The sequence below is a fragment of the Oxyura jamaicensis genome, chromosome 10 (genome assembly GCF_011077185.1).
Source record: "Oxyura jamaicensis isolate SHBP4307 breed ruddy duck chromosome 10, BPBGC_Ojam_1.0, whole genome shotgun sequence".
In the NCBI taxonomy this organism is placed as follows: domain Eukaryota; kingdom Metazoa; phylum Chordata; class Aves; order Anseriformes; family Anatidae; genus Oxyura; species Oxyura jamaicensis.
This window is the reverse complement of record NC_048902.1, coordinates 5,570,076-5,595,364: the sequence shown is the minus strand read 5'-3', so window position 1 is coordinate 5,595,364 and position 25,289 is coordinate 5,570,076. Positions and strand designations below refer to the sequence as shown.

At 38.6% G+C, this 25,289-nt stretch overlaps 1 protein-coding gene across 1 annotated transcript in view; it reads left to right on the top strand.

Annotated features, from left to right (window-relative positions):
• The first annotated feature begins 6 nt into the window (after nucleotides 1-6).
• Nucleotides 7-25,289, top strand: part of MTMR10 (myotubularin related protein 10) — a 37,938-nt gene continuing 12,655 nt past the window's right edge. The window contains exons 1-6 of the mRNA XM_035335503.1: nucleotides 7-69; nucleotides 1,173-1,233; nucleotides 13,108-13,244; nucleotides 14,761-14,833; nucleotides 17,119-17,261; nucleotides 24,276-24,366. Of these exons, the coding sequence (XP_035191394.1) occupies nucleotides 10-69; nucleotides 1,173-1,233; nucleotides 13,108-13,244; nucleotides 14,761-14,833; nucleotides 17,119-17,261; nucleotides 24,276-24,366 (565 nt within the window). The 5' untranslated portion in view covers nucleotides 7-9. The remainder of the gene's footprint in view (nucleotides 70-1,172; nucleotides 1,234-13,107; nucleotides 13,245-14,760; nucleotides 14,834-17,118; nucleotides 17,262-24,275; nucleotides 24,367-25,289) is intronic.

Here is a 25,289-nt window from a genome sequence, read left to right as displayed (position 1 = left end):
GCAGCGACCATGTTCTCCCTCAAGCCGCCGAAGCCCACCTTCAAGTCGTACCTCCTGCCGCTGCCTCAGGTAACGGCGCGGCCCTTTGTTCCCCCGGGGCTCCCGAGCTCCCCGGCCGCGGGGGGCGCAGCGGCACCTGCGCCTCTGCTGCCGGCCCGGGGCGGCCTCGGGGCCCGGCGGGTCTCCGCTGCGCCGGGAGCGGGGCCTGCGGCCGGGCAGCCCGCCCAGGGGACGCGGTGCGGGGAAGTTCGGGCTCTGGGAAGCCGGGCGCCTCAGGTGGCGGCGGCTCCCTCCCGTCCTCCCTCTTGTGCCCGGGGGGAGCGGCGCCGTCCCCTGCGCGTCGGGAGAGAGCCGCCGGGCTCGTTACGCAGAGCATTAAACTCCGTAGCCCTTGGTTCGCTTTTCATGCTCGGCTGCTGGCACGAGTAACAAAATCAAGGGTAGTAGCGCAACTGCCAGGACTGTGTGCGTCGTCTGACTGTGCACTTCTTACGCTGGGCAGAACGTGATTTATTTAATTATTTATACTCTCAGGCTGGCACGGCAGGGCCTGTGACAGCAACGCACTTGGCAGGTTGACTCACTTTGCTCTTTCAGAATAACTTGCTAAAAGTGAGATGTCAACGCAAGGCAGCTCTGGGTATTCTTAGTCCTGCGAGTGCAGGATCTGGAAGCACTCGGCGTATTTCATTGACGGTGGCAATTTTTTTTGTGGAAGGATTTTTATTTTTAAGGTTTGGAAGCGAGTAGGTGTGTGAGTGTTCTGCGCCTTGGTTTTAGGAAACTTTCCCTCTGCTTGGAAAGTTGTTCGTGTTAAATGCCAGCAGAGTTCTGTGCAGACCTGATGGTTGTATCTGTGTAAAGCTTGTAGAGCTCAAGCTGTTACAAAGTGCCAAGCCTAACTGTTTTTCATTCACCCAGTGACTTGTTATATCCTAGATTACACAGCTAGTTAAATATTAGCAATTAAAATATTATACTGCTCTTCTGGTACAAAACTAAATGTCCACAGCCATCTTTACAGAAAGCTGTTGCCATGATTAGATCCTGCCTCGTTAAAATCAACTTGTTAAAAGAACAACTTTCTCCTTTGCCCCAACAGATCAGACTTGTGCCTGATTGTAGGATTGTGTCTTTTTAAGCAAATTCATTTTTTTCTTTCCTTCCCCCAGTCTGAAGACCATATAACTGCAGAACCCAGGATTAAAAAACTGGAACCAATTCTTTTGCCAGGTAGGTGTAAGCCAGAAATTTGACAGATAACTCAAAATATGTATTTAAAACTTCTGTTTATTTTAGTAGGATTGGTAATATGTAAATTGTTTTCCCTGTTTTTCTGTGTTAATTGATTTCGGTATATTTTAATCTTAGTATGCTCCTTAGGAGAGTGAAACTTCTAACCAAGTAGGAAAATCTAGTGACATGCTCGTCTGTAGAGTGCTGTTCTGGCCTGTTTACCTAAACCTGAAATGCTAAATAAATACATAAGCAGATTTGCCTGCGTGATGGTTTACTGCATGTAGAATGATGTTTTTATTCTATTGTGAGTATTTAAAACGGAGCCACTGCAAATTTTGCAGCTTTTGTGGTATTTCTAGGAAGACTCCATTAGTAATTACATTTTTCTCAGGTAGCCAGACCTTTACAGGCGTGTTGAACTCACTGCCATAGCATGTGTTGTGGTCTTTATTGTAAAGGAAAGTATGTGTAGAACTTCCACCAAGTAGGTACGACTGACTCGTGTATTAGAAGACTTGTAATGTTGTCTGTGTTCACGTACTCTTACTGAATACACAGCTGTTATGTTACTTTGGAACCTGTCTGTAAACCTGTGCAGACTGCTCTTTTTAATGTGTGGATGAGAAAAGCAATGTTTTTCTTACTGTTCATAATTACAGAGGTATGCAATGCTAAGCTGTTCATGACTTCCTTTTCACATTTAAAATAAGACATAATCTTTGGTAAAGGACGTTTTGATCAGTGCGCATTTCTAAAAGCCTTTTTCAGATACTGAAGGAACAGTCTGCTGTTTTCAAGATGACTTTGCAAACTGTACATCACAGCCATAAATTTGGCAAACTCCAAAGCTTGCTGTTTCTAAGGGTAATTTCTAAAACAGAACTGCATAATGTATTTTTTCTTAGCATTTAGAGTGTATACATTACCAAATACAAGCTTACACACACACTAATACAGCTATTGCTATCGAGTTGTCAAAGTTGATAAAGCCTGCTAACTTTCAAAGTGATCAATAGAATAAAAGTTACTCTTCAGAATTATTTCTCTCACTTCACGTGGAACTGTTGTTAATTCAGCCATGCCTGCTAGTATATGGTATGGTCCAGTGAGGTACCTTAAGAGGCTGGAATCTTGTGGAAGAGGTTGAACTGAAAGATTAAGTACCAGCTGACTGAACCTCTTTCATGAAGTGAAAGTATACAGATTTTGCTTGGGGTGTGAATACTCTAAGATGCATTGCTAAGAGTGCTCAGTATTTGACATATTTTTACGCTTGCTAAACTTCTGCGTAGCAGTTGGAATCTGACTGGTTATGTTGCAGTTGTAATTCATCCAAGGTCTTTGACTCACAAGGAAGTGACTGCATGTTCTTCTCCGAGACGTTCCACAGTAAACGCAAGGCAGTAGGAGATTGCTCTTCTCAAAATGTAACACGTCTTGCATGTACTGTGGGGCATGTGCACGAGCAGTTACAGAAAACAACCCACGTGCAGTAACGTTTTGCCATGTGGTTAATTCCTTCTTTGTGAAACTCCAAAGTGCGCTTGAGGTGGTGCTGGCTGGGTTTGTTTTTCCTCAGATGGCTTATATTTATCCCAGGTTTGCATCTTTTCCCGTTTCCCCTGTTCGTGCTGTTTCTGAAATCAGCATTTGAAGGCTCTGGGGACATCTGTAGTAAGTTCTTCTCGGTAATGTAGAAAGTGATTGAAAGAACGGGACTCAGAGCACAGAATTAAAACTGCTATTAAACTTTTCTGTCTCCAAATTGTTCTGAGACGCTATTTTGAATTATTCTGTAATAAAATGCACCGCTATGTACAGCTACAGAGCAGTTGGGACAAAATCTTTTTGTGAGCATCAGTCTGTATGAGGGTGGGGTGAAGTTTAGAAGTGACTTATTTAAAATGACTTAAATGAAACTCTTCCTGTTTAAGGTTAAGCCTAAGTGCCTTTTTTTTGTTTTTGTCATCAGCTAGCACAGTAGGAAACTGCATAAACAAGTACACATTGTACTGTTGGGTAGATGGGCTTTGGGATTTGTCATAACCTAAGTTTCTGGCCAAAGTCCAACTCATTTAATTACAGTGAAGCTGACTTGTACTCCCCTGCAAATACAGTTTGAGTATGGTATTCCTTGCATCCCGACCTTAATAGCAGTGTGAAGTTGCTTTTGCTCTTGGAAACGGTCAAACCCGAGTGGCTAAATGTTGTTATCTTTTAATTGGTGGAATTTTAAGGAGTAATTTTGGCACTAAAATGTATTAGCACAAACAGTTAATTACTTTAGCAATCGTCAAAAACTGCAAATAGCTATATTAAGTATGAAATTCCTAACGTGTAATCATTTTGAGGGAGTAGTTTACTAAAAATTGAATTCTAAAGTAGGAGGCTAGTTAAATGCCCTGCTGCCTAACTGTATTTTTATGCAGTGGAGTTCCAGACATGGAAATAATATGAGTCGGGTTATAAAATTATGAGGTTTTTATTAGAAAACAACAACAAAAATTCCTTAGAATTTACATTGGCATAAACTTTGATCTTATAGAGTTTCTTTTCAAAGTTTCCCCTGGTGTCCAGATGAGTAGAGATGCATTTCTTCAGCCTTTGGAACAAAAGCCTGTAATTCCCACAGAACCGTGTGCCTTGACCAAAGTGTGGCTTTAAGAAAGCAACAGATATCATTTAAAGCAAGTAAAAAAAAAATTAAAAAAAATGGTTGATAGCGGCAACAATGATACTGCTGTAGTGAAAAGCAAATATTTTTTTTATAGAATTCAGAATAACTTCTTCCAAAAAAACATGGTAAAGTTTTAAGATGGAATTAGAGAAATGTTTCCTTTTTTCTATAATTCCCTTTTCCTAGTCTAGATTCCTGATCAAGTATTTTTGCTGATTTAGCTGAAGAGTTGGCCTGTGCAGTGGTTTCACTTTTTGTTTGTATAGGCTGGTTTATGAGCATATCCAAGAGGAAAATAGAGGAATGGCGAGTAGTCTGCTAGTCAGTCTATTAAAGCAACTTGCCGGGCTGGGAAGTAATTAGCTTGTGTACTTTAGGAGAGAATTAAGTTAAAGTTGTGCTTCGTGTGACATTATTGATACTAGACTAAAACATGAAGATGTGCTATGTTCTGGTAATGAATTGCAGCACATTTTCCACATCAATATCTAGCATTTTTGAGACATCAACCAAAGCTTTCAAAGAAAATTGTACAACATAGCTGGAATATCATGCAGTGTATGCTTTTATGATCTTACTGGGAAAATAAAGCACAGAGAGGAGCTAGCTATATGTGGATGGATGAAGAACCAGTCCAGTGTCTGTACTGTGAGCAGTGCTCTTCTGGGGTGTGGGCATGATCAGGCAGAAAGGACCTGCCAGTTGCTCACACCAGCTGTTCCGCAGGAGATCGCGTAACTTGTGGGACATCTGGTGAAGTGTGAGGGAAGGATTGTTCCTCCCGAATCTTAGTACTCACACTACTTATTGTAGTGTTGCTCTGTGTACTAATCTGCTAATTGGTTAAGCTAATATTTGCTGCCCGTAGGATTTTTACAGACTGGCTAGAAATAGTTGAGTCACTTTTATTTTTAAAAGTTTATACAGCAAAATCATAGCAGTGAACTGAGTGGGAACAGTATTTTTATTATTAAGACCTGCTCACATTAAGGGAACATTGGTGGCAAACTGCTACTGCAAAACAGTTTTTTTTTTTTTTTTTGTAGCCTTCTTGTATCTGCACCACGTTTGGGGCCAGATCACAGAAGGAGACTGCAGACCTGTTCATGAGCAGGTCCAGGTACAGCCAGGCTGGGTCGGGTGCTGCCTCCCAGTGACAGCAGCCAGCAGCAGGTGCCCGGGAAGGGGAGAGCAAGGCCAGCAGAGCTCCCAGCTGCCTTTTCTGCCCTCTCTGCTTCTGTCAGTGTGTGGCACAGGGACTTTCATTTCAGAGTAACGTAATGGGGAGCTCCAAGTGAGGCGTCGCAGAGCATCATAGGGGTGGTGCTTTCATATTTAATTCCTCTGGCTGGATGTTTCTTGCAGGAATCAATCCGATTGCTTTCTTACAGCCATGTAAACTTCTGCCACCCACAGCTTCCACTGGTTAGGAGTTTGGCAATTTAATTAGGTGCTGTTACAAACTACCTGTGTTGGTTTGTTCTCAACCTACCACCATCTAGTTTCTTTGGTTATGTCCTAGCTCTTCCATCACACAGCGAACATCAAACTACTCCTCTAATCCATGTGACTTGTGATTTTCAGACTTACGTCACATATCTGATGTTTTGCTTTCTTTACCACAGTCTTCTTAGATGGTCCTAACAAGGAAGCTTTGCTTATCTCTCATCATCCTTTTGACTACCTCTGAACATTCTCCAGTTGTGCTGTCTTCTTGATAAGTTGTAACTGCATGTTGTATTCAAGATTTTCACTAATGGATATATATTTTTTTTGTTTAATAATGTCCATTAGATTGGCTCTACCACCTGCTTTTTGGTTTGGGATTTTTTTGGATACATGTGCCCTTTGATAGGCAACTGATTGTAGAAGTTTAAAGTTTAACTGTGGGAACTTTTAAGACAGTATCATTAAGACAGTATCAATAAGTATCTGACTCTCTCTTGAGATAGCTTCCAGATCTTTCTCTCTTTTTTTTTTTTTCTTTGCAAATCTTCAGAACGTTGACTCATGTGTTCCACAGCAGCTGCAATGCATCTTGTGATAGGAGGAGGAAAGTACACTTTTTGGTGAGACACCATTGCACGTAGTACCCCAGATATGTTCTCTGTGTGCTTGGAGCCCCTGTGCCTCTTTCTTGGCATTTTCATTTGGTTTCTGGTATCCCAGCTCTGGAGAAGAGAGGTTGGAGCGTGAGTGCCAGCCCTGTGACAGTGGGGTGAGACGCAGAGACTGAGTTAGTGAGCTGAATGTGTAACCCTGAGACTTGTAAGGTCTGCTTTTCTTGTATACTACGTGTAATCTCTGTGATTTAGCACCTCAAATTGGAAACTGGGGTTGTTTAATTGCTTGGTACAAGTAATAATGCTGGTACCGTCAGTGCCCTTTCCCACGTGTAATTGTGGAATGAGTTGTTGATACTCAGACAGGCATCGCGTTATTCATCTGGTGATGGTGAATAGCGATGGCCTGTCAGAGCTGGTAACTACACTGAGCTTGTATGAAGTCAGGTACTGCTCATTTCCAAAGCATACATGACTGGTTCTCATTTCCAGCATTGTGGTTTGCTAACTGAGGTTCTCTTACTCATTGTGCAGCTGATTAAGACATCATATTGCAGGCTAAGAGCTTTTTCCTGCTTCGCATTTTTTATTTGAAATTTAAATGTTAATGTAAAAGTTTTCTAGTTTCTTTTTTTTTTTTATGAAAGTTGGTGCGTGATATTAGATGAGTGAAATACCTTTGTAATTTCACCATGTTTGAGGAGTCAGTGCCATATGTGAGCCTGAAATTATTTTCAACATTTCAGAACAGCTAAATTAGAGGAACCAGAATGACAAGTTGGAAAATAATATATTCCCATAACACTTTTCTGATGTAGGGTTTTTTAGTTTATGCTAAGCAGTTTGCCAAAAGTTTTATTAAATTCTAGATTTGAAAACTGAAACAGCAGCCTTCTGCCAACGCATCTTTCATACTGTAAGAAGTTTAGAGAAGAAGCAGGCATTTTAGTTATATTTAGAATAATTGAGGCATCGCTTACTGTAAGTATATAGTAAGTGCTCTTCACTATTATAGCTTTTTGTTTGTTTGTTTGACTCGGTAAATCTTCAGGCATGCTTTGGGTTCAGTTAACTGCTTGTTTTGTTTTTGTTTTTCCTTTTTTTATTTTTTATTTTTTAAGGCATGGCATCATACAAGTACTACCAAAGCGGTCTGCATGCAAGATCTAAGATTCAGATACTGTCTTACAAGTGGATTTTACTGGGTGGAGTCAGTTCTGCTTTCTTTGTTATGAATACATAACATGTATTTGTTATGGTTTCTGACTAGTAATGTGTTTTAAGTGTTTGTACAAAAGTTACTTCCCATTTGCAGCAGCTTAGCTGTAGTGCAATACAGAAATCATTCCTTAAAGGTGGAAGTCCAAACACACTTTACAATTAAATATTTTATGTTTCACCACGCACATTCTGCAAAGAAGTTCCATTAATACCACATGTCATGAAGACCACAAGGGGAATAAAATGTTAGTGAAGATTTTGAATTATCAGCTCACCAAATTGCATTTTTTTTTGTCTCGTGGCAATTATATTCATTTCCAATGAAATAAGTTTTCAGCAAACCAGCTTCTTAGGAATGTATATTTCTGTATTGACATACTCAGGGTTGGCTTAAAATTAAGTATTTCACAAGTTCAGAATGGCATCTGTAACTTGTGTTCATGACATAGTTACAAAAGCCTGAGAAGCAGTTGTCTCAGATTGTTACTGATTATACTGTTTAAACTAAGTTAGGATTTGGGAATTTGTTGTTCATGTAGCCAGACTGGAAAGAACCAAAACACTCTCCCTCCTCGCTGGCTTCTGTACTGCTCAGCTTAGAGAACTGTGACCAAATCATTGCTAAACTTTTTTTTTTTTTTTTTTTTTTTTGGTAATAGGCTTGTTTTAATTCAGCCTAAAAATCCATACTGATGCCAAGAAGAACAGTTCATTCTTTCATTTTCATCATTACAGATGTGTTCTCCTTTTAATGACTTAGTGCTGACACTTGTGTTTGGGTAACTGTAGCACAAGCCAGATCAAACCTAATTCAGTTCATATCGGGACTGACAAGAAAAAAGGGGGGAAATAGGATAATTTTTCAGCTGAGCTGTTTCTCTGACATGACTAACAAAGTCTTTTTCAAATAGTAGTGCTGTGCAGGGGCAGAGATGGGAATGAACACAGACTGTTTGCATTTTAGTACTAATACAGATTTATGCTGGATTAAAGCATTTCTTTAAGTGTGATCAAGAATTGTAATCTGCTGTAAGAGTTTGCTTTGAATCTAGTTGCTAATGAGAGCCTGCCTTGTAATGGATGGATGCTCTCTTCTCACCGCATGAACTCCCTTTGGCTGGCTGCTTGATTCTCTTGCATCCTTCACTTTCCACTGGGGTGTGGGGACATGAAGATTTTGTGAAGCATCCCATGCTAGTTAAGAAAAGTAGCGTGTTTTCAGATCCCTCCTATGGTCAATTTCTTTTTTTTTTTCAAGATTCACAGCTGTTACCTATTATTGGACAAATGCCCATTTAAATCTTGTAATTACAAACAGTAAATGAATAGTTCTTTGAAGATTTTGACCAAAAAGTCTGGTTTTGCTATGTTTTCCCTTGCTATTTCTGAAATTTAACTAAGCCAGTCATGATGTTTCTTTGTTTGTTAGCACACTAGAAGCACCGTGTAATATTCTTATCTGATACTTTAAGAACAATTTTTCTAATCACATTGACAAAGCATGCTCTTTTGGTGCTGTGCATTTAAAACAGACCAAACAGTGGTGAGCATAGATTTTGGACAGAAATGCAAGGTTCTCCTGTTCAAAAGTAACGCACGTGGAATATGTCCAAATTGGGTTGTATTCCCCATTTATCACAGTGTTGAGCTGTCCTTTTGGAAAAATGCTTTTACTTTGTTTTGCATTCTGCGGATGTACAGAAACTTAAGCATAGATTACTTTCTAAATTACTGTGAATATACTGGAAAGTGGGGGGGAGATGGGTGATATCTATTATATTGTGCAGCTCTTTGGCCTTTTACAATACCTTCATCCCTAAATACTTTGTAAGAGCTCATGAAAACTAGAAAAGATTTTATTTTTTTTTTTCATGAGCTGACAGCTACTTTTTCTTAAGTTTGGTAGTGGTTGAGCACACTGAACAGAAGATTCCTTGTACAAATGGATTAGCGACACATCTGAATGCCTGGAGCATGCTAATAAACCTGTACAATTCTTGTAATCTAACCGCAAGAAAAAATGTGGCTAAATGAGTGAAGATGCTGTGGATTTCAGCTACTTATTAAACTGTTTTTGAAAACTTAGCAGCAATTTATAAAAGTTAATTGTTCATTAACCATTTTTGGAACAGTTTTAGACTTGCAACTTTCTAAATACAAGTGAATTCATTAATGCATGTTTTTAATTGTTAAATGACAACTTGAGAACTTTTTTTATTGAGAACTTTAAGTGTCTCCCTTGCACAAACAAGCTGTATTTCTGTTCTCTTAATTGGGTGTAATCACTTGCATCATTAGTGAACGAGGATGCTAGACCAGGCTCGCTTTTAGCCAGACTCCAATGTGGAGGAACAAAAAAGTGCAGAACGTGCACAACAGCCACCACGCGTATTGATGACTGATGCTGCTTTTTTAGTTTGGCTTCTGCTGCCTCCTGATTCCGTGCATGCTTGCTGTACTTTCTGAATTGCATATGGGTGGTTGTGTGGTACGGATTTTGGAGGATTAGATGCGTAATATGGCGCAAATTCTCTTAACATCTGAAATATGGACAAGTCAAATTACGTGTGCTCTTGGGAAGTTTAGCGGAATTTGTCTGAAATTTAGCAGTTTCTGAAGCTGTATTTTCCATGGAAGGTGTGTGTTGGGTAAATCCTTTAGTCTCTCCTGTTATTTTTGTGATTCATGTATTCAGTGTAGAAATAGTTTTATAATCACGATTAGGCTTTATATTTAAGGGTGGCAACCTGTAATTTTTCTTTTGGTTTCCTGTCAGAGTTTAAACAAACTGCTCTTGTCTCCTGAGATCATTCTTTGACTGTTCAAGTCACATGGAAGTGTTGACTGCTGTTCCGTGTCTGGAACAGCTTGTGACTGTTTACTGGAAAAAGCAGCAGCTACGTTGTAAAAATGTGCAGTGTAATATCTCTGAATAGCTCTGTTGTTGACTCTTGTATAGAAATATCACCTACTGAACTACAACTACAATAATGTTTCATTGTATAAAACCGGCTTGTTACTACTTCTGTTTAGCAACTTCACTGAAGTTGGGTTAAGTTTGGAAGGCTTACACCTTTTTCTGTTTCTCGCTATAGACATCCAAACGAGGGATGAGGGTTGGGTCAGTATAAAATTCCACACCTGTTATTTACAAATTCAGTTTGAGGCTTTTCAAAACTGCATCTACTTCGCATTTGCATTGCAAACTTTCTCATGCTTCAATTGCAAATATGTTTAAACTCTCCAGTTGAAATCACTGTGCATACTCTCTCTCGTCCTGCTGTAACACTCACCTTCAAAGCTGACAGTTTTCTGTTAGGGATGTAAACCTCTGCAAAGCAGAAGATCCAGGTGAGGCCAAAAATCTGTAATGTGTTCGTGCTGGAAGAAATGTGAATAAATAAAGTTGTACTAAAATTGGATTAGCATTAGCATGTTGTAGCGTACACAATTATGAGGAACAGAAGAAAGAAATTAAAAGGACTGGCTTTACTAAAGAGAATAATGCGTCAGGCGTATTTTAAACTGTAGTTGATCCAAATGGAATGATTTTTATGAGAACAGTAATGGACCTCGTATTTCCCTACTGTTTTATAGCATCAGAGATGCACAGTACAGGGATAGTTTGGTACTAGTAATTTGCTTTTGGCAAGAGTGCATGGTAGTAAAAGAATATTCCACTTGATAACAGATAAGAGGATGTTATATGGAAAATACCTGTCTTTGACACTTTCATTTTATGGTGTATTTGGCTCTCCATATCTTTTTATTAGAAATACAATGATGTACCAGCGTACTTGAGAGAGACAAGACTATAAACTACTTAGGTTTGGAAGAACTGACTTGTGGAGGGAGGAAGTTTGGCAGGCAGAACGTGACTGAGAACTCAACATTGAATAGCTGAAGATTAACACCAACTGTGAGAAGGATTTGCTTAAATACACAGTTTGTGCTTTTGCAGTTATTGAGGCAAGTAGTTTATTAGAAAAAACATTGGACATCAAGAGGCTTCAGGCCAGACTCCACTAAAAGTATTGAAATATTTTCATTTCAATGTTTAACAAAAGTAGGCCCTGTCCTTTTCATGTAGCCTATTAATGAGACATTGTTTTCAATTGCTGTGCACTTGGCTGAACTTTAACTATTTGTACTGAAGCTGTTGGAATCTGTTTTTTCTTTTTTCTTTTTCCTCAAATTCAAAGGCTTTTTTAACATTAATTAGTAATGTTTGAGAGAAACAGCTTTAAGCTCCAGCATGTCTGCTTATCCCTGGAGCACCTTCCCAACTCTTCCCACTTCTGTTATAGTTATATGTACCTAATAACCATAGCTCAGTGAAAGTCATCCCCTTATGTCTGCTAACTCTGAAAGGCCTCACAGCCCTCAAGAAAACTCACCTTAATTTTGCCAGCTCAAGACCACAGTTAATCCAATAGATTTTTGTGTTTGTTTATGACAGCTGAACTAAGAGGAGGGACTCTGCTGCTGGTTTTGGTGACTTGCAGGGTTTTGGTGACTTGCAGGCCCCCAGTTGTGTTAGGGGCAAGAGAGCTAACAGAGCCGCGTGGCTAAGTAGCTTAGGGTGAGGAGCACGCACAGAGACTTAAACTCGAGAGCAGCAAAATGTGCATTTCCAGAGTCAGGTGCTCCAGTGGTTGGAATGCTAAGGAGAGGTCTTTGAATATATGGTTCCTTGGGTGCAATAACCTCCTCTGTATCGGTAGAGTGATGCCAGATTGATTCAAAGCTATATACATACTTATTGGGGGTACAGATAACTTATTACTGCCATTAGTATTGTTGCTCAAAGAACAGACCATTTTTTTGCAAAGCGTAGGACATTGACATTTTAGGGACTAGGTATGGCCTGCAAATTAGTCTTTAGCAACCTTTAGTCCTTAGTCTTCGTTTAAGAAACAACAACAAAAAAAACATCAGCTAAAATAAAATGACACTTTTCTTGAACATGCTTCCATTACCACGCTATTTACAGCAGACAGCAGCAGAAGGAAGTGGTTTATCTGATGCCAGAAGTGATAGCCCTATATAGGAGTAAATTAAATGACTGTTTTCTTCATGAAGAATGAAATTACCATTTAGCTTCCAGATACCTCTGTTGTGAGACTAAAAAGCAGCCCTAAATACAAGGATTTACCTTTTTCCTTTCCTTTCCCTTTTATTTAAATAGTCATCATTTACATCTGCCTGTATGCTTTTTTTTTTCCATAGCTTATCTTAGATAAGTTAATGGCTTTTTAATTATTTGGGTCTTCTGTTTTGCAAACTGATGTGGTTGGTCTCCTTCATCAGATGGTCACAGTAGAAACTGTGTAGGAACTTGTGAAACTCTGCAAAGAGTGAGTAACAGGTTGGCTTCAAGTTTTGCTTTTCTGGAATCACCTGAACATCAGTTTAGAAATGCAAAGCTAATTGTTCACTAATCGTCTGAATTCATGAAGTTCATAATAGTCTCCTAAAGTACTTAACTATAGCTAGCTAATTTCAGTTTTTAAATTAAATACTATCTGGAGTACATTAACATATGCCTTTGGTTTGAACTACGCTGTACTTTAAACAATGAATTTTTAATAGTGGAGAACTGCAGATTTTAATCTCTAGATATAGAGAAGGAGTTGTTCTTTGCTTTTAACTGCTTAGCAATATTGACTATTTTGGAAAGGTAGTTTTTTGTTTTTGTTGTTGTTTTATGTGTGGTTTATTTATTTATTTATTTATCATTTTCTTCCTCTCTCTGGTATGGTGTTAATCTAACTCAGGGCTTACCTGGTAGTTGCATATAACTTGAAATGGGATAAAGAGTGGTTCTTGGTACCACAGACTTAAAATTGGTGTACTTTCAAGATTTATATAGGCTATTCTTTTCCCCTTCCCCTTTTTCTGTTTTAGGTGAAATTGTGGTAAATGAAGTCAATTTTGTGAGAAAATGCATTGCAACAGATACAAGTCAATATGACCTGTGGGGCAAATTGGTTTGCACTAACTTCAAGATTTCCTTTATTACAGATGACCCAATGCCACTACAGGTTTGTTATTACTCACGTTACTACATCGTGACAACAGATATCATAGATAGAATGTTTGTATTCTCATTAAATTCTTCTTATCTCAAACCGATATAGCTCTGATGCCTTCTAAAACAAAGCTGAATTATGAGGTTGAACTATCCTGTTCTGAATGTGTTGTTACTCTATCCCTTCACTGAGAATATGAGAACAGAGCGAGTTTGGGTTAAGTACAGCCTGCTCTAGTTACCTCTGATTATGCAGGCTTCATTGGGAAGTTAATGGGAAAAGACAAAGCAGGAATTATATAAAAACGTGTTTCTCCTTAAGAAGGAGAATTGCAAGTGTTCCTTTTCTTAAAAAAGTGTCAAATCAGCAAAGCCTTTAATGTGTCCAAGTTTCCTCACCATTACTGACAGAGGACAAAGTAACTGTGAAATGAGCTTTCATCATAGATGAGGTGAGAACAAAAGGGAAGGAAGAAATCAAGCCTTTGTCAAAGCAGAACATCTGAAATTCAAAACCTTAATCGATTTTCTTTGAACAGCACAGCCCACAGTACTGTTTGGAAATCAAAATTGTGAGCTTTACGTTGTTTTCAGTAGTACAGTTGTTCTGCCTTCATTTTGGGCTTTTCAAAGAAATACTCTATTAAGTAGGCAAGCTCTGAAAGTAGATAGGTACTTTTTCAATAACAGTTACTATGCTTGACAAAAGCTACTTCAAAAAAATGAATCTTCATGACAAGAACTTTTCTTTGTCATGAAGGAGTTGTCAAAACTTATTTATCAAATTTGGCTAAATATCCATGCCTTTGTTCTAATAAGACAAAGTAGAAGATTTTGAAAGCTTGTTCCTCTGAACGCAATGTGTCAATGGCTATTGATTTAAGTGCATGTTAAAGTTAAGTGCATGTAGGGTTGTTAATGTTCAGTTGTATTTTCCTGCTCTAATCTTTACTGTCTGGAATTGGGATTGCTACTGCTTTCGTTTTACATGAAATTGGTGACCACCTGCAGCATCCTGTAATCAAGATGGATTCAGAACACTCAGTCGTCTGGACAGGAAAGTCTGTGCTAGCATTGAGGAATAATTCTTCATATTTAATCCGTTTAATTCTGTTTGATAGTATGAAAAGAAAGCTTTGGGTTTGACCTCATGAAAGTCAAGCTCATATTTTTTCTTTTTTCTGATTACAGTAATAGAGTTAATAGTAAGATGACTACAGTAATAGTTTATATATATATATTTATTTCTATATATAAATTTACACTTCAGATCGTTGAATATCTACCTTCAATTTTATTTTATTTTTTGCATATTCCACAGGGGTTTGCAAACTTTTTGTTGTGCTTTCACCAACACAATAAAGCAGGTTGCAGTAGTTCTGATTGCCTGTGAATAGGCAAGGGTGGTACATGTCAGAAAAGTCTAGGCATGCCTGATTTTTATCGTTGTTTCTTCAAAGATGTGCTGTGTATCATCTGGTTGAGAACTGCAGAACTGCAATTAATAGCTATGAGTTCATGTGTTTCAGAAATTCCATTATAAAAACCTCCTTCTTGGTGAACATGATGTCCCACTAACATGCATTGAGCAGATTGTCACAGGTATGTCAAAAACAGTTAATCAGGATGACAGACTTTAAGCTTATTCATTTAAAGCTATTATCTGCCTGTTAGGTTGTGCAGAATTGTTGACACACAAGCGGGTCTTTAGTTGGGTCTTTGTATTGGTTTTAAATGTAATTGCAGTACTGAATCAGCAGGTGTTCTAGGATAGACACCTGTTACAGCAGTACGCATTTTGTTAGCAACTTTTCTGTCTTGCAAGCATCTGAATCTCTTCAATTTAAATACAGTGGACTGCAAAAAATGTGTCATTTACACAATTTACACATAGCTGGGCTATCCCACAACATAAATGCTTGGGTTTTCAATCTTGTCTAACCCTTAGCCAGGTTAGCCAGTGGTCCTCAAAATCTACAGATGGTAATACGCTATGAATCTGAAGAAGTAACTAAACATAATTTGAGGAACCAAGAACCTGTTTTTCATTTGTTGCATACTCTAGGCTAACTAGTTTGCTAAGGATAATGTTCTTTGTTTTTTAACTGAAGAATTTCATATAGCTAATACATTTTCAAATCTTGGTTACAGTAAGAGCTGTTAAATACTTGGTTTTCCAATTGCACTTAATTTACACTTAATGTAAATCATTACTTACCTCTAAGTTTTCAGTACCTAAAGTCATCCAGTAATCTGTTTCCACTCTGGAAGTTGGCTTTAATTGCAGTGTAAAGATAAATATATGTCCGAGGAAGAACGCTAAGAAGAAATGTGGTCTGTTTGTTTGTTTCTTTTATTTAAGAAGAAGTGGTATCGACCTGTTACATGGTCTTGCCCTGGCCCACATTTATTGCCCTTTTTCAAAATTACCAGGTAGCTGTGACAAAACAGTGCAAATCTGTTAACGACAGTTTTGTATGGAGAGAGATTTATAAACATGGTGTTGCAGTCTTCTCGTTTAACATCTCATACAAACTCCCATATAATAAATTCCCCTTAACAAGGGGGAAAAAGCTAATCAACTTTGAAGTAGAAGTTACCTAGGACCCCTTTCTGTTTAGTTTTTCTGTTTAAAGTTTGAAGTTCTTTAGAACAAGATGGCAGTATTTCCTGCCACATACCTAAGGAAATTAGTCTTTGTTCTTCTGTTATTCTATTGTTCTTCTGCAGTCTTACACTAAATTTAGTGAAGCATAAGCTTTTACTAACAGGAATTGAGAGAGTTTTCACCAAAACTGCAGAGGAGGATGCTCAATGGTTCTTACATTCAAGGTGAATAGCTGAAGGTGTATTGATTTTATATAAACAAACACACACAGGCCAGGTAGGAGCTGTTTCTTTCGGTTGTGCTCCTTGCCCTTTGATTCTGTGGTCCAGATCTTAACCCAGCAGTTAGAAAGTGCAAGATCCAGCTGAAAGCATAAGGAGCATGAAAGGCGCTAGAGGTGTTTCTGAAAAGAACTGTTAGTCCATCTGAAATGCCTGAAGAAACTGCAGTATAGAAAAAGTAAGCTATAGATAACACTTTAGTATTTATAGTGGTAGTTGGCTCCTTGTCTAGCCATAAACTCTCCACCCTTTTCCCAGGAGCTGAAAGAGCTTAATGCATAAATGTTTAATTTCCATCCTGTCCTAAAACATTTTGTTTTCTGTTTCATGGAAGTACTTTAGCTTAACCCAGAAGATGCCATAGCTGGCTGGTTGCAGATAATTCATCATCCAGCAGCTATGTGCCCCAATTTTCCCATTCACCACATGCAAAATCTCTGTGGCTTTTCTGGTGTTTAGTTTTATAAAGTTTAAATTTCTCCATTTGAAAAGGAGTTACACAGGCCAAGAGACACAGCCTGTCTACGCAGGCCTAGGCCACCTGGCAATTTACTATACTTCCATTATTGAGTTTTAAGTAAGAAATGCAATTAGTCTTAACTTGAATGCTTATTTATACATCCAAGTGACAAAAACAAACCAAAAAACCTAGAGCATTTCTGCCAGTTACTGTACATCAGAAGGGCATTGCAGCATATATGATGATCTGTCCGGGAGCACAAATTACTCTTTGAAATACTGAATGTTAATTACTGGTTTATGAAGTTGTCGTTGATGCATATAAATAATCCAGATGTATGGGAAACAGTAATTCAGCCACTTGTTTGAAAGGAGACTGATCAACAGGAGGATCTATGCAAGCTCTTACCTAAACTGAACAGTTGAAACATACTATTAAATGAGACACTGCTGATAGCAACACTGCCGTATCTGTGTTTGAGCCAGTCTTGTGTTGTATACTTACAAAGCACAGTCCAGTAACTGTCTTTTCTTTACAGTGAATGACACCAAGAGGAAACAGAAGGTTCTTGGTCCCAACCAAAAACTTAAATTTAATCCAACTGAATTAATCATTTATTGCAAAGACTTCCGTATTGTCAGATTTCGTTTCGATGAAGCAGGTCCTGAAAGTGCAAAAAAGGTATTATTTTATGAAGTCTTTCCTTGTAGTCGTTACATGTAGCAACAGGTATGCTAATAATGTTTTGCATTTTAATAGTGGCGTAGGGGAGTGGATTTAAAAATTAATTGCATTATATTGCAGGAGAGTATCTAGATTTTAGAGTGAAAATGATTAGATTTTTTAAAAATCTAAGATGATGTGTTAACTCTTTTCATGTAAGATAAACCTGCATTTCTTGTAATGTATTATACTTTTTAAAATTACTAATTTAAGATTTTTTTATTATTATTATTATTTTAATACTGGAATCAAAATACGATGTAGCAGCTGTATAACAGTGTTTTTATTCCAGTATGGAAATTGTTTGATACTTTGACGTGTTTTCAGCAAGCAATTACCTCAGTTTAGCCATAGGTAAAGTGTACTATCTTATGTATGCTTATGGTAGACATTGCACAGCAAGTTCTTTGATAACCTTTTGAAACAACCACTTTGTCCCTTCACCAATTTTAACACTCGTTGCCATAAGTTCTACTAAAGTCCTACAATATTGTTTAACCTGGTAAAATTCAGGTAAGTTTCTGCTAATCAGAGGTGGTTAGGCTACATAAAACCAGCCCACCAGCTTCCTGGCTCCGGAATGCTGGGATATGTTGAGCTACAGGTCTTCTGACCTCCATGGCACCGCTTGGTGGCCAAGCACGGCACAGCAGTCTTTTAGGAGTGACCCAATTTGCTTACAGAGGTTGAATTCCCCTCTCAGTAGGATCAAATTTGAGCTTAACCGTGTAAATCCTAAGCACCATCTGCCCAGACATAAGTCTGTTTGCAGTTATCAACTGAATGATGCCCAATTCATCACTTCTTCACCTTCTGCTTTCTTACAGAGATCCAGAAGCAGAAACCCAGTTATGAAGCCCACTGTTCTTTCCTTGTTATTTTCTGCATTCCTTCCTGCCTGCCTGCCGGCTTTGTTTGTAACCTTTCAAGTTTGGCAATCTTTCAGCTGTCAATTCCCCTTTTACAGCTTCTCTGAAGTCACCCTGGAGCGGTCTATCTGCAATGTCTTTATAGCAACTGTTTCTAATTGGTTGTCAGAGCTAAGAAGAAGGATTAGCCTGTAGGAGGGAGGAAGAGAGTGCAAACTCAGCATCTCATTAACGCTTTTTGTGCTGCACTTCCTCATGCAAGAGCGAAAAGTGAAACTGTTTTACAAAGATGCTTGCTTTATGCATTTATAATTACATGGGCTAATGTGATAAATGATAGGAAGAAGAGTTTTAGAGATCCAGAAGGATCTGAATCTGCATAGTTATAAAGATGGCAATAGTGGTGACCAAAAGCATAACAATTCCCATTTACAAATATCAGAAGGTGGTCACGAGGAATATAAGAAAACTTGTATAATTTTTAATATCAATTGCATGGCTAATACCACAGTTTTGTTGTGTCCAGTAGGTTACTGCATCTTTGATGTTCGGGTGTATTATGGAAGCGTACTGTTACTGAGGGGAGATAGTTAACATCAACTAGTGTTTCCATAACAACATTATTCTGTTAACATTAAAATACAGTTACCTAAAGCTGTGAGGTCCTTGGATCGGTTTCTCTATCAGGATTTTGCTTGTATTGTTTTGGTGAACACAAGTAGAATGGTCTTATATAGCATACTTATTGGAATTGTTTTGTTCTTTCTGGCATATCAAGGGCTTGCTAGCACCACACTCTTGAAAGATTTTTATCTCACTCTGTTCCTGACCTTCAAGTAGCATATATTAGCAAGGTTGATCTGAAGTTTAAAAACAGACAGGAAGGTGGTCAGACGTCCTTATAATATTGAAGGGCCTTTTAAATATATGGTTACATCCAGCTATTATGCTTGAAAATGTTGGTAGCTGTGTACATGGAAATAGCAGTATGTGCACAGCTTAGGTTAGAAGGACCAACACTTAACATGGAAGTACAACTGAATTGTGATGAGAGTCCGTTCTTCCAGTTCTCCTTGGCTGGGTGTGCTGGTGATACCTTCTGACCTGGAAAGCACTGCAGTAAAGAACTGGCCTTGGAGTCAGAGGTGCTGGATTGGAAGGGCCTCTGGAGGTGGGCTTCTAGTCAGCCTTCCTCTGCAGAGCTGTCAGCGTTAGGTCAGGTTAACTGCAGGCTTGCCTGGTTGTGTCTTGAAAGCCAGTGAAGATGGAGAATTATCAGCCTCTGTGGGTAACCTGTTCCAGTGCTGCATGTTTTTGCAGATGTCTGGCTCGAATGACCCAAGATGTAGTGTCTGGCTGCTGCCCGTTTTGTCACCTGGCAAGACTGGGAGAGTCTGTAACTACCTTCCTGGTAGCTGTAGGCAGCTGGTAGGTCACACTGCAGTGTCATTGTTGCACAGCTGAACGAGCCCAGTTTCTTCAGACACTCCTTGGAAGCTGTTTTTTAGGACCATGATCATCTTGGTAGCTGACCACTGGACTCTCTGAAGCTTTTCCTCACCCCTCTTGATCAGGGGCACAATCTTCAGTCAACTCTTGTAGAAAAAATAGTTGTCAGCTCTGTTCTTTTCCTCAAAAAAAAAAAATAATAATAATAATAATGCTGATTTTGGAGCTAGATATGAAAACCTCCTGAGTAGAAAAATGAACTGGATAGAATTATGTTTAAACATTATATGAAGGTTTTCTAGGGTGTTCAGTGCTGAGAAACTGCAGAGCTCAGCATTTCTGTTGTAATCAGAGTTGTGCAGGCTTTAATTTGACTATAATCATGTCTGAAGTAGTTCTGACTCTCAAGGTTTTCAAATAAGAGTCTTTTTCACTTGTTAGCTTTAAAATGAAGGGAAAGTGAAGTTACAGTTAGTGTTACAATCTGTGTTCAGTAAAGCAAGAGACCTGCACGTTAGTCCTTTAGAAATCATAAACAGCTTCCTTAGTCAAACCTTGCATAAATACTGTCAGGTGTACAAATCAGAACAGGGAGATTTTTCTCCACCTAGATGTAATCCTGGTAACACAAGGGAGTATTGTTCTATAAATGAAACACACTTGGGGCAAAATGAAATCTCTACCTACTACAATATATACTTCAAGCTACGGGAGTATTTGTGCGTCTAACTTGGTATGAGAGGCTAGCAAGTGTTCTCTTCAGAGCCATAGTTTAAAAAAAAAAATCACCATTATAATTTTCAAAATGAGCTTTAAATATGTGGAAGAATCACAAGGAGAACAAAGATACGAACTTTACATGATTAAGTAATTTGTTTCGAGCACAGTTGCTTGAATGTAATGGAAATGTTCATCAGTATTCAGTTACATAAGTTGGTGTTGGCAAAGAGAATGTAATCTGTAAGGAAGTAGCTGGGTTTGCAGAACAGGGCAAAAGGGAGGATAACCCCTACTAATTAGGCTGCTTTACTAGAATAGAGAGTATTCCCATTTTGGTAGTAAGTGAAACTATGAATCCAAGTTTAAAAGCAGTCAGACTTCAGATGTGCTTACCTCAATATATACATGATGTGTGGGTAATATTGGTAGAATGTTCATTTTTTTTCACCACGTTAAAGCAGAAATGAAGTGGAAAAACACATCAGATTTTGAGGTGAATTAATTAATTTGGGGGTAAGCTATGAAGATGCTTGAAAATCAGTTCTATTAGAAACATACCTTCAGCATTAGCTGCAGACTATACATGCTAAAAAATGCTCTCCCAACATTAATCAGTCAAATAAATATTTCCTCTTCTGTTTCCCAAGTATCCGTGAAAAACAAGAGTTAAGGAATAATAATGGAGATGGAAACTCCCATTCCTCATCATTTAGCAGTTGGATTCCATTTTGTCTCAAAAATAAAGCTGTAGAGCCTCCAAAGGAAGGAAAGCCAGATGGGTGTGGGAGGAAGTGGAGGATGGGGAAGCACGGGTAAGCAAGCTGGGGAAGTGTTAAGTTAGACGATGTGAAAGAAGAAGCATTTCACCTTCCTTAAAGGAAAAGGAATAACTTTGTTCCAAAAAGCACAACAAACAGGTCAGACTGAAAAATCCTGCTGACTTCTAGCCACTGCAATACTTGACGTTAAACTAAGAAATTAAAATGTATGAATAGGTGAAGCTTTAGATCTTAAGGCTGTTAAGTGATGGAAAGCGTGCTGCCTTACCAGGCAAATGAGTCTTGGCAGTGTACCAGAATGGCACACACCCTATAATCTCCTGTTTCCTAAATATATCTCCATTTTTGCAGTCCCTTTCTCTTCTAGAACTCCCTCAACTCTTTTCCTTCAGGAAACTTTTAAAATGAGTATGAGATCTGTTTCAGAAACACATGCTTAATCAAAACACAAGGAAGGCTATCTCAAATCTTGTTTCCTGTGCAATCAATTCTAGTCTTCTAACACGTCATAACACTTGGGATGGAGTGGAAAATTTTTTTCTAATTGTTACAAGGAATAATATAAAACTGAGAGTTTTGAACACATGGTCCTGACTGTTTCTAATGTCTTCTTTATTATTCCCCAAAACTTCTGTGTTACCTTGTTCTGACTGTTCGTACTGATCTCAGAATGTATTATCTCAACACACTGGGAATGCATGAGAAAATACTACATTTTTATGCTGTTTGGAGTGGGATAAAGAAAGCTTTCTTATTTTTTACAAGTAAGCTCATCTAATGGTATTTAAAAAGCAACTAATAATAATTCTGCTAGCTAATAGCTCTGAAAGTGTGCATGATGGCAAGGGCTGAAAGTCTTGTTATCTGAAAGCTTACTGTTCCAAGAAGACCTGCTACCTGGGAAGATTAAAAATTCTGTCCGCGGGACTTGATCTGATCCTGGTTGCATAAATTCAGAATAGGAATTCAGTAGTGAGGAAGAATAGTATGCTTCCAGCAGTTCATAAGGCAATCTGTTGCAGGGAAGGTGAAATGCAGGGCTCAGCTAATGTAGCACATCTTAAATATGAGTGCTCAGAATGATTTTCTCCAAAGAGCATTAACAGTGTTTTGAAGTTCTTGCCCTTGGTAAAATTCCTGTTGAAAAAGAGAAGAGTTTGCCCTGCAAGTACCATCTATGTTCTGCAGAAAGGCATTGTGCAGGGAACACTGACACAGGGAAATGGCCTTTGTACTATAAAATAGTTAAACCCATTGTGTTTACTGCTTTTTATAAATGAACTTTCCAACAAGCAGCCTATTCTCTTGTTGCCTGAGCCTAAATATCTTCAGCTTTACATGATTGTAAATTGGCAAAAATACCAAACATTTTTCAGTTTGATATGAGAACATTTCCTGTAAAACATGTTTGTTTTCCTATTTAAAAGTTTCTGCTTATGGTGATAATCTGCTGAGATCTGTGGAATTTGCTTGTCTTTTGATACTTGCTGACAATAAAACTACGATATGAATTTAGTGAGGAATAAAAGGGGAATCAGGATGGCTTTAATGTTGTTTAGTATATATTACCAGAATTTTTCCAAAGTGTAAAATGAAGGCAGCAGTATAAGTACTAACTTTTTAAAAAATAATAGAAATAGGGGTCCTGAACCTGTACTGTAATCTACAGGTGGACTGCTTCACCCATGTGGCACGGGTACTTTGAGCTATATCTGTAGTGTAGAACACCCAGAACCCCTTTTCAGCATCTGGGTTCCAGGGCACTGCTATGGTCTCGTGTTGTGAACCAGATCCTAATGCATACCATTTCCCCAACAATGTTACCCCTCTTAACATGCCACACATGCACATTCTCAAATAAATGAGATTTTAGATGCTGCCTTCAAAAATAGCTTTACTGTATTTCCATTGTACTATTTGGCAGCACAATGGCATCCTTTAATGTCTTGCAGTTCATCCTCAAGCCTTGAGACTTGATTAGCATAGCAAAAGGCTTTCATCCTTCATGCCCATAAATGAAGATTGGGAGTAGCTCTATTAACATCAATTTCTCTAATGAAAAGTTAATGAGAAAAATGGAAGTCAAAATGTGTATGTATGCAGATTTGCATTTTGCTTCACTGCCACTGACAGACTAAAGAATCCTGTTAGAAAATGCCAAGTGTTATGGAATAGCTGTTATGGTTGTTCAGCTTTTCAAACCTCAAGATGTGTTAAAATTTGCATGGCTTTTAGTTACTTCATGATGGTTATAAACAGTTTTTACCAAATTCTGGAAGTCAGCTTATAAATGTTCATTTGAACAGTCATGCCAAGTTTTTCCCATGGCTAAGAGTTTCCTAAGACTATTGCAAAGAATGTGAGGTTTAGACAAGACTCTTCCTTATGCCCCGGGTTAATCTCTGCTGTTCTGAGGATGCATCTTTTATTTGAGATCTCTGCTGAAATTCTCTTTCCAGGGCAGGGCTTGTGACTCAGCCTAGTCGAACCTGATGACTGCATCAGATTGCCAGAGACAGTGCTGGAGCTTGCTAAACCCACAGGCATCTAGAAGTGATGGGTGGATTTCTTTTGTGAATGAAAGTGATTCATCTGAGACTGAACCTGTATGGGCTAGGCCAACATTTATTGAAACTGACATCTTGCTGATGTTTCAGTTGGCTATTTCAGTTCTCAGGATCAGCTGGGGAGTGGGAAGGAAGTGATTGCTGGCATGTTTACTTAGCGGCAGAGCCCCCACACTTGACAAATGGGCCTACTGTAAAAAATCAGGTTCTGTTGAATTTGGAGATTGATGGAGAATCTTCAGCCTCTCACTCAGCTGACCAACTACAAGTGACTAACATCAAGAAAATATCTCCCACTATTTGCAAGCACCTTAGGGAAGAAGCTGCTCTTAATTACCAAACAATTTGCTTTTTACTTACATTCATCAATGCCTTTCATAATTTGGGAACACAACTTAATGAGATGCAGAACTGACATAGGTCCTGGAAGTCTTCAAGATGCAACCTCTATTTTTCCCTTCAAATAAAATATGGAAATTGAACATTAGAAACTGGTTTTAGCTTTTGCTCTGCAAAGTTAATACTGCCATAATCACGAGCAATAAATATTATGTATTTAAATAATACTAATAAATGTTTCTTTCCTAGGTGTGCCTTGCAATAGCTCATTATTCGCAGCCAACGGATCTTCAGCTTCTCTTTGCATTTGAGTATGTTGGAGAAATATATCACAATCCAGGTAAGTAGGAAAATACCTTATTTTTTTCTATTCCACAATGTGTAAGTTTAGTAAGTCTTCTATCCAGAAACAATAGCAAAAAGCATTTTAGGCTTTCTCTGGGGGCAAGTAAATTGGCTTGTCCTGCAGCCAACCTCTTACTCTGGGACTTAAGTCAGTTGTCATGATACACTTTGAAGACCAAAATCAAAAGAAGTATCTCTACTCTGAAACAAAACTGCCAATGTCAGCATGAGTACTCATATTTCTCATTCACACTTTGATCCTCCTATCACTGTATTGGTCTGTAGCGGTACTCTAGGTACCTAGCTAATCTCCCATCAGGCAGGCTTGTTTACCTGCCCTTCTTTTGGGAATAAGTTTCTCTTCTGGTGGTATTGCAGGAGGATTTGTGCAGCTTGGGACTCCATACCTCCTTTCCTAGAGGCTTACTAGGCAGTTCCTCCCACTCAAAACCTCCACCACCCCTGCTGAGTTGGAGCACACCCTCTCTGCTCAAGGCCAATCTCCAACTGAACCCTGTCAGTTAGGTAAGACTGAAAAAGATGCCTTTGGAACTTGATTTCTAGTGTAATGCTGTGCGGTCACTGCTTAGTGTTCCCCAGCCAATACACAGCTGAAAGACGTCACTTTTAGCATTGCAAGCCTCTACATAGCAGAAGTGCCATTGATGTAGATCTGTGGTACAGAAATATTTACTCAGGAGCTGGCATTAGAAACCATTGTTACAAAATTTGAATGTTGTGGAATTATGAGCTTAGACATTCAAATTTGTACAAAAATGCACATCTCTCATGCAGATGCCTACATGACTGCACAAGAATAATGGTGCATGTGACTGTTGCATACACAGTTACACATATAATATTTAACCTGATAAGTCTTGGGTGGTAATTAAGGTCCGTGCATGTTAGCGTTACAAA